At 40.5% G+C, this 9,747-nt stretch overlaps 1 protein-coding gene across 2 annotated transcripts; it reads left to right on the top strand.

Annotated features, from left to right (window-relative positions):
- The first annotated feature begins 612 nt into the window (after positions 1-612).
- On the top strand, positions 613-9,733 carry vill (villin-like). Of its 2 annotated transcripts, XM_069159376.1 has the most exons (20): positions 613-687; positions 820-894; positions 1,029-1,228; positions 1,573-1,681; positions 1,966-2,076; positions 2,574-2,779; positions 2,873-2,951; positions 3,044-3,142; positions 3,413-3,566; positions 3,741-3,841; positions 3,989-4,126; positions 4,218-4,376; positions 4,653-4,832; positions 4,955-5,100; positions 5,535-5,679; positions 6,902-7,094; positions 7,400-7,464; positions 7,657-7,831; positions 7,913-8,004; positions 9,387-9,733. In XM_069159376.1, exons 1-20 carry the CDS (start codon positions 613-615, stop codon positions 9,498-9,500), a joined length of 2,616 nt encoding a protein of 871 aa, XP_069015477.1. In that variant the 3' UTR covers positions 9,501-9,733. The 2 variants fall into 2 exon arrangements, with proteins under 2 accessions (XP_069015477.1, XP_069015478.1); XM_069159377.1 differs by lacking the exon at positions 613-687 and having other exon boundaries at positions 774-894; positions 6,902-7,090; positions 7,396-7,464; positions 7,657-7,699.
- The last annotated feature ends 14 nt before the right edge of the window (positions 9,734-9,747 follow it).

Below are 9,747 nucleotides of genomic sequence, written 5' to 3' on the forward strand. Positions count from 1 at the left end.
TGGCTGTCAAAAGCTTATACAGTATGCTAGTGCTGTTTCTGTTGACCCATTAAATTCTGTTATTTTGGGGTTGAATAAAAGCGGCAATGCAGCAATGTGAAATAGTCTAAGTAAAAACATTATTAGAAATTTAAGGACAATCACACACACACCACCTTCCAATCAGGGATATATATGAAATTATTGGGATTTTATTGTTATGACTACTGACGTATAAGTAATACTTTTCTATTTATTCATGAGATTTTATAAGACAATACCAATTTTTGTATTTACAATCTTCATCTGTTAATAAGTCAAGCTTTTAAATAATGATACAGTGTTAAAAATACAACTTGTAGTAATCAATTAAAATGTCAAGTAAAATGAAAGAATTGGACTTAAGTACACTGTGTCAATACATGTACTCATGTTCCACCACTTAACCATCATTTTAATGGTTAGAGTACAGATATTCTAGTTCTGCCAACTTTTCCTTTAACTGCTTGCATACATTAAATGTCCTTCTTGTTTTGTAAATCAGAAACACTCGCAAAAATGTGTATTTCAGTATGCAATTGTGTGCTTTGTCTGTATTTTACTTTATGTTTGTGTCTGTTTCAGTTCAGCAGAATGATGAATGATAACAATCAAGATGTTTTTAAAAACATCAAGCAAAAGCCAGGCCTGCAGGTCTGGACCATCAATGTGAGTCAGCTATAAAACAAACATCATACACATTACTGCACATGTTGGTATTATTGGTCACACTGCTGGGCTTCAGGTGTGGCATGCTGAAATATTTCCTTTGAGGTTGAAGGTGTGGTTTTCTCTATTCAGAAAATGCAAATGGTTCCTGTTCCAGCCAATGGACTTGGTAACTTTTTCGAGGGAGACTGTTACATTGTTCTATATGTGAGTACAATACTGTCTGATTTCACGAGAGTCAATAAGGAGGCTTGGCAATAATAAGTCATGTGATTTATTTTTTTTGCCTTGATTCCATGTGCACATGTTTGAATCTCAAACCTGCGTCTCTTTATCACCAGATAAGGCAGAGCAGGGGCTCGGCCCAGTCAGCCGATGTCCACTATTGGATAGGAAACACCTCCTCTCAGGATGAGCAAGGCGCCGCTGCCATCTACGTCACTCAGCTGGACGAGCACCTGGGTGGGAGTCCGGTGCAGTACAGGGAGGTGCAGGGCTACGAGTCACCACGCTTCAGGAGCTACTTCAAAAATGGCCTGATGTGAGTCATAGAATAGGGCTAGTTAGTATGTGGGAAAAAAAGAAAAGCGGGCTGGTGACCAACTCAGGGGAAGGAGTCTCGCACACACACTCTGTGCTGTAATCTTCACTAATCCCTCTGTATGAAATGATTATGACACAAAATAAACTTACACAAGATTAGTAAAGACAAACTTTGTTTTCTCTTGCACAGCCCATTAACCTTCAACCTTTAATGGTTACAGAAATTTCTAAATTAATAAAACGACAAACCTCTCAGCCTTCTCTGTTTATTCCTCTTTGAGTGTCTGGCTTTCATGTTTTATTACCTTTGAACTTTGGTAATGTACACTGATCTCTCCGTAGCTACAAGAAGGGTGGAGTGGCTTCAGGTTTTCAACATGTTGACACGAACGTCTACAATGTCCTGCGATTGCTGCATGTCAAGGGGAGGAAGCATGTCACAGCAACAGAGGTATGCAGAGTGGAATATAAAGGGTTATGACGGGGTTTAATGCTGCATTCCCAATACCTCCCGCTGCTGCTATCACAGGCTTCACACGGTCGCGCTACGAGGGGTGTTGGCACTCCTTCTTAAACAAATTATGGCGTGGCTTGTTGTCAAAGCTGTCAACATAGGTGTTAATTGCCTGAGGAGTGCTTCAACTGTGTTGTATTTAATTACTCTATTTTCTAGGACAGTATAGTAAAGGGAAATGATTGGATAACTCTCCACTACGTTCGCGTGTTTCTGTGCAGGTGGATATGTCGTGGAGCAGCTTTAACAATGGAGATATATTTCTTCTGGATATGGGGAAGGCCATAGTGCAGTGGAACGGCCCCCAGAGCAACAGGAGAGAGAGGCTCAAGGTAATCCTCTGCACTGATTGGCTGCGAGGAGCAGTGCTTCAAGAAGAACTCAGATCTTATGCTGAAATAAACGCAGTAACAAGTTAAAATTATTTAATTACAAGTAAACGTCCTGCATTCAAGATTTAATGTACCGAAAAGTAAAAGATAAAAGATACTTAAAAGTATGAAAAGGATGTTGGTCAAGGAGTACATTTTTTACATTATTATTCATAAAGGGAGTGACTGGATGTAATTTTAAGGTTTCTCGGTGTTGAAATTTTATTTTTTTGAACATATTTCATATGTTTTGGAACATGTCTAGACAGCATCAGAGCAAATATTGTATTTAAGTATTACGCATAAAATAAATAGTAAATATTATGCAAAAAGTAATGTTGGCTATTTTCTGTATTTCTGAATTTGGTCTCACTAAAGAAAATATCAAGCTAAATGATAAAAGACTAATTTTGGGAGAAGTTTCATTCACGTCTGTTCTTGTCTCCTCTGATTTCCAGGCAGTCTTGTTGGCTCAGGACATCCGGGACAGGGAGAGAGGAGGTCGTGCTCAGATCGGTGTCGTGGAAGGAGGAGAGGAGCGGGACTCACCGGACCTGATGAAAATCATGACGACTGTGCTCGGCCAAAAGCCTGCGCAGATAAAGGCGGCCACTAGTGACGACGTACCTGACCATGGGCAGAACAACAACGTCAGGCTCTACCAGTAAGAACACTATAGTCATCAAGTAAATAACAAATTTCTTTTTGGCTATTTGATGATATCATTGACTGTTTTGTTTCTCACTTCTCTCCTCAGTGTTTTTGAAAACAGCGGGAATCTAGTGGTTCAAGAAGTGGCCACGCAGCCTCTAACACAAGCTCTGCTGCACTCCTCTGTAACTGGCTTTTATCATTCAAATATGTCTCTGAGATGCTGCTATTAACGGAAATGAGTCCTATCTCATTGTTTCTTTTCTCTGTGTGTCAGGACTGTTACATGGTAGACCAGAGAGGCTCGAATGTGATGGTGTGGAAAGGCAAACACGCCTCCAAGGTGGAGCGAAAAGAAGCTCTGAACAGGGCAGTGGTGAGTACAGTGAATGCTGAAATACAAATACTTCTTAATAGTTCTCACTGTTACTCTTCAGGTCAATAAATAACAAGTTAAATGTGTGTATTTTAGTTAAAACTTGTTTTTCTGATGTTAAAAAATTATATATTCATTTTAGTGGTTTTGTTTTGCCAGGATAATCAAGTTCAATTTATTGAGTTTCAGAGGGATTAACACAATCTCTTTTTATTAGCATTCAGGGGTGTTTTTCACCACCACCTTTTGTCGATTCATCTTTTCTACTAGGGCTACATTAAAGCCAAGAACTACCCATCCAGCACCTGTGTGGAGGTGATGAATGAGGGAGGAGAGTCGGCAATGTTTAAGCACTTGTTTAAATCCTGGAGCGATAAAGGGCAAACTCAGGGTCTGGGTACCACCCACAACGTCGGAAAGATAGGTAACCTCTACAGATCTGTTGCTCTACGCACATCAGACAGCTTTTCTTTTTTTTCTTAAAACAAATTCCAGCTGTTTTTCACTTTCCGAATTTCATGGTTAATTCATATTTTGTCTGTGTGTTTAATTATATTTATTAATGATGATAATATGAACACTTTGGGTTTCCACACAGCTAAGGTTGACCAGGTGAAGTTTGATGTGATGGAACTCCACGCACGTCCTGAACTGGCAGCGCAGCATCACATGGTGGATGATGCTTCTGGAGATGTTCAGGTGCAAAATAAAATGCAGAAACACACAGTATGGTGTAAAAATACAGACAAACACACTGACCAGATGAACTTCTGAATTTTAGTGTCAACAGTCCAAATGAGAAAGAAAACCCATGAATGTTTAAGATTTCTTCAAACTGTGTCTCAGGTGTGGCGCATTGAGAAATCGGAACTGGCTGAAGTAAATCCAAGCACGCACGGACAGTTTTACGGAGGCGACTGCTACTTGGTGCTGTATTCATATCAAAGATCATACCAGCAGCAGTACATCCTCTACATGTGGCAGGTCGGTATCATCACAATTTCCTTTTTCTCTCTCTCCCCCTCTCTGACAAACCTCTTTGTATTAACATGATTTTATGTCTGTCCTCAATCAGGGACGTCATTCCACTCAGGATGAGATCACAGCGTGTGCCTACCAGGCTGTCATTCTTGATAACAAGTACAATGGCGCCCCGGTGCAGGTCCGAGTGGTCATGGGAAAGGAGCCTCGCCACTTCCTGGCCATGTTTAAAGGCAAACTCATCATCTTTGAGGTGCAATTTTAACACTTTAACATTTAATTTTGCTGGATAACAACAACAAAAAAAAGGTTAATATTCTGCTGCCAATTATAACATAAAACTTGAGAAATTATTGCTGCACTTCATGTCCCCACTTCTCCAATAGAAAGTGTTCCAGCAACATCTCGTACAAAAATGAATGGACATGGAAAAGCATTTAATGAAAGTTGAAATAAATTGGAATCTTTTTGTGAGTGCAGATTTCTACAAACTTTATCTGTGTGTGTCTGCTTGTACGTGTGTCTAAAGGGAGGCATAGGTCGTTCTAGTGTGTTTAATCCCGAGAGCGATGTCAGGCTCTTCCAGGTGAAAGGGACGACTGAGCTGAACACTAAGGCCACTGAGGTGCTGGCGAGGGCCTCTTCTCTCAACACCAACGACGTGTTCTTGTTGAAGACTGTCAAGATCTGCTACTTGTGGTATGGAAAGGTATGTATATTGGTATGGAGGGGTGTCGCAGGCTGCAGAAGCTTCACATGAACCTCTTTCAAAGAATGCATTTCTGTATCGGCACTGTCACACATCCATGTTTGTTTGCTGTCTGTCGCCAGGGCTGCAGTGGGGATGAGAGGGTGATGGCGAGAGCCATATCTGATGTGTTGTCCAGGCAGGACAAGCTGGTGGTGATGGAAGGCCAGGAGCCATCTGAATTCTGGATAGCTTTGGGAGGAAAGGCCCCCTATGCCAGTGACAAGAGGTAAACACAGACCTCTGATTCAGATTTTGAATTCGGGTTTTATGCTATCAAGGAGATGTTGTGACAGAAATCTCTGGAGATTTTTAAACTCTTTCAGAACAATACTCCTGGCTGTTTAGGATTTAAGTAACACTTCAGCGGCCAGATGTTTACAATTATGAGCACTCAACCCAGGCCTTGGTATTTATTAGGCCATGTTGCATGAAAGCAAAAAATACCCATCATAATAACCCGTTAACAAGGACCTCACAATTCGGCCAAAAGGCCCCTTAATCATATTTTGAACCACTAATAAGATTAAATTTAAATCTGCATGGATTATTTTTATATTAAGGTCAGTGGAATATGCCCAATGTTATCTGAAGCCAATGAAATGCAGCATGCACACGCCCCCGCAAAAAAAACAGAAGATTATGCAGTCGTTGTGATTTCAGACTGGAGAGGGAGGTGCCGCGTCACAGTCCTCGCCTCTTTGAATGCTCCAATCAGACGGGTAGGTTTAGGATGACCGAGGTGGATGATTTCGCCCAGTGTGACCTGGACGAGGAGGATGTCATGCTGCTGGACACCTGGGAGGAGGTGAGAGGTCGAAGGAGCTGAAGTCAGTCAGACTCTGGTGTGGATTTCTGTAGACGCAGGCAGAAATACATCCTCTGTACGGGCCTCCCTCTTACCATGAGGAATGTGATAATCAGTAACAGTCTTTTATCTGTCTGCTGCTTATAGTCTGACACCAGAACACAGTTAGATAAGCTCAGGATGAAGACTTACAATGGGGGGTAGCAGCGGGAAAAATAACGCAACTTCATTTCATATATGAATTTTTGTGCCAGTGTAAAAAAAACAAGTTTGAAGGTAATAAAACCACTTTTTAAAGCTAACTTATTGAAACGCTAACTTGTTTTTTACATTGGCACAAAAATTCATATTCACAACAGAGACAAGCTAGCTGTTATCCCCTGATTAGCTAAACCAACTGCATCATCTATAAATACAGTGGTGTCATCAGCAAAGTGTAAAGTAAAAGAAGTCAAATTAAAAAATGTCTTGAAATGAGACAAGAATAAGACACTTAACTTTAGAATTTTTTTTTTTTTTTTTTTTTTTTTAATGTATAAAAATATAAAAATTACTTAAAAGAAGATTTTTGGCTGCACAAAAATGGATTGTTTTATACAGTAAACTGTGAAAAATAATCTGCACACTACGCTACGGAAATAAATAGCAACTGTAACCACAAGGACGGATACAGGAGATCTGCCCACTGCAAAAACACTATACGATTGCTCACCTTTGACCAAAACTGCTGTGCATCATGGACAGTCCATCACATAACACACTTCAGAGATAGCGGACTTCATTTTTCAACAGACTCATTCTGCAGTCATGATTATTAATATTACATTACATAACAGCATCCCTCTGTGTAGAAGGTTAATATAATACTGTTGCACCATCGTATGTGAACTACCTGCAGACTGTTATTTCTGACTCTGCCTTATTTTATATTTTACTATCTCTGGTTAATTGGTATTGCTTTTTATTCTTAATCTGTTTTATCCTATTTTGGCTGCTGTAACACAATAATTTGCCCTCATGGGATCATGAAAGTCAGTCTCTATCTATCTATCTATCTATCTATCTATCTATCTATCTATCTATCTATCTATCTATCTATCTATCTATCTATCTACTCTTATATGTAGTAAAGTTACACTATGTGTATTTTCATGTGAATAAGAGTAATTAGTTAATTTTATCCATTTCTTTTTCCTTCTTTCTTTCTTTTGAATCTCCTCAGCTTTTCTTGTGGGTTGGAAACTCAGCCAACCAGCATGAGACCAAAGAGGCGTGGAACAGCGCTCATGAATACCTGATGACCCACCCAGCGGGCCGCGACCCCGACACACCGGTCGCCTTTGTCAAACAGGGACGCGAGCCGGCCACGTTCACCGGCTGGTTCAATGCATGGGATCCTCATAAGTGGAGCGTGAGTTTGGTAGTCCCTCTTTGATCTCCCTGGGAGACATTAAAAGGGAGAATTATTAATAGACTAATACAACGTGATCAAGGCATTACAAATTTCCATGACATCAACATGCCTGTGTTCTGATTATTAAAAAAAAAAAAAAAGCCATAAATATCACATGAATAGTGCTCTTGTTTGAATGAGTCCTCTCAGATATTAGGAAGACCATGCAGGCACAGTGGATGATTTAATGGATTGTTTGAAGATGAAGAGGACTCTGCATGCTTACTAATTCTCAACCCTGGTTCAATTGATCTTCTCAACAGGGAGGAAACTCCTATGAGGAGATGAAAAAAAAGCTGAGTGATCCAGCATCTCTCTCACAGATCACTGTAGTAAGTGATTGACTAACACTAATCCTTACACGAATTGACTAAACACACTAATATCATTGATGTAATAATAACCTAATGTCACTGTTTTAATGCATAATGTCAATAAGTCTTCACAGTTCACATGTTTTCTACTAATGTTGTGTAAAAATGCATCAAAATATGATCTCTGACGCTTATCTCTCATGTCTGCAGGACCTCAACAACACTTATTTGAAAAAGAGTCCTGCTGGGGTGGGTGGGGGTGGTTACAGGGCTCCAGGGGGGCCCGTGAGCACTCCTCCGGTCTACAGGGTCCATGGAGGTGATATGTCCCCCATTTCCCCCATGTCCCCCATGTCCCTCAAGTCCCCCAGACTCTCTACTGCCGGCAGCCCGTCCTACAAAAGGTCCCCGATCTATGAGCCCCTGAACCCGTCTTCCTCCTCTAGTTTCCTTCCGTCCGACCCAGCTGGGGGGTCTGAGACGTATCTGGACCCGGAGCTCATCATCAACAAGTCTCCCAGTGACCTACCGCAGGGAGTGGACCCCAGCCAGAGAGAGGTGGGTGTAATAATAATAATAATAATAATCATAATAATAATAATAATAATAATAATAATAATAATAATAATAATAACTTTATTTATATAGCACCTTTAAAAACAAAGTTTACAAAGTGCTCTACAGAGAAGCAAAGCATAGTCGTACATAACGTCAATACCGATAAACATTTAAGAAAACAGGAGGCAAAAAAGACCATACCATAAAGGTAATGAATACAACAAAACCAAACAAATAACCAAAACCAGCAAATGGAATAGAAAACAAACAAATGAATAAAATAAACAAACAAAAACAGGGGAACAAAAGAACTGCATAAAAGGACATAAAAGGACGACATCACTTAAAAGCAATTCAATAAAAATGGGTTTTAAGGAGTGATTTAAAATAAGTTAATGATTCTGCAAGCCTTATCTCCTCAGGTAGGTCGTTCCAAAGTCGAGGGGCCCTAATGACAAAAAGCACGGTCACCCTTTGATTTAAGCCTCGACTTTGGAACAGCCAGAAGGGCCCCACCGGAGGATCTAAGGCTGCGAGTTGGCTCATATGGGGCTAACATTTCAATAATGTAGCTCGGGGCCAGACCCAGGCGGGCCTTAAAAGTGATCAACAAAATCTTAAAATCAATTCTAAAACCAACCGGGAGCCAGTGGAGAGAGGCCAGAACTGGAGTAATGTGATGTCGTCTGTTAAGACCAGTAAGAAGCCTGACTGCTGCATTCTGGACTAGTTGGAGGCGGGAGATCGATTTTTGGTTTATGCCAGAAAGGAGGGAGTTGCAGTAATTGAGTCGAGAGAAAATGAGTGCATGAATGACTTTTCCCAGGTCAGAGTGTGACAGTATGGGTTTGATTCTGGAGATGGTTCTTAATTGAAGGAAGCATGAATCCAACCAAATCCGATCCTGTAAACGCATCCTGACACTACAGCTATTTAAATTGGATGTGTTTTATGTAGACAGACTCTTATTTAATGGTTTTAAGCAATATTTTACATAGTGCGGTACCTACTGTACTGTTTGGGCAGAAGAGTGACAACCTCTCTTCATGTCCACGCTGAACTAAATACTGAAGTTCAGCTGGAGATTTTGAACTAACAGCAGCACAGGAGAGTTCTGCTTCACCAGAAAGAGACACAAAACAGCCTCAAAGAGCCACAAAATGCTAGAGAAAGACACAAAATGACAACAAAGAGACACAAAACCACCTCAAAAAGACACAAAATGATAGAGAAAGACACAAAACAGCCTCAAAGAGATGGGGATACTTTCACTTGTCTGTGCCCAGAGGCCCAGCATCCCATAATGTACCCTGAAGTAATGACACACTGTGTACAGTAGAGGTCAGCCTAACTGTTCTCCATCCTCTGTGCTCTGGTTGCAGGACTACTTGTCCGATCTGGATTTTGAGAGCGTGCTGGGCTCAACTCGCGCAGACTTCCTGCGCCTGCCAAAGTGGCGTCAGAATGACTTGAAGAAAAAAGCAGGACTTTTCTGAGAAAGATTGTCTGTTGAATCACACAGAAGACCAATGCAATACTGAGGAATTTGTTCGTAAACCAGACTGGTTTATTAGCTGTTGTGAGGAAAGTAATGCAGGACTGGGATTTTGGGATTTAAAAAAAAAATAAAAAACTTTCTGACAATATTTTTAACCATCAGCCAAGTTATTGTGATTACAAATGTTGGATATATTTAGCTTATCAACATGATTGTGGTAATAAAATTATGTCAAGGACATGACT

The sequence above is a fragment of the Embiotoca jacksoni genome, unplaced genomic scaffold (genome assembly GCF_022577435.1).
Source record: "Embiotoca jacksoni isolate LCO1_2020_lvr unplaced genomic scaffold, fEmbJac1.0.p SCAF_25, whole genome shotgun sequence".
Taxonomy (NCBI): domain Eukaryota; kingdom Metazoa; phylum Chordata; class Actinopteri; family Embiotocidae; genus Embiotoca; species Embiotoca jacksoni.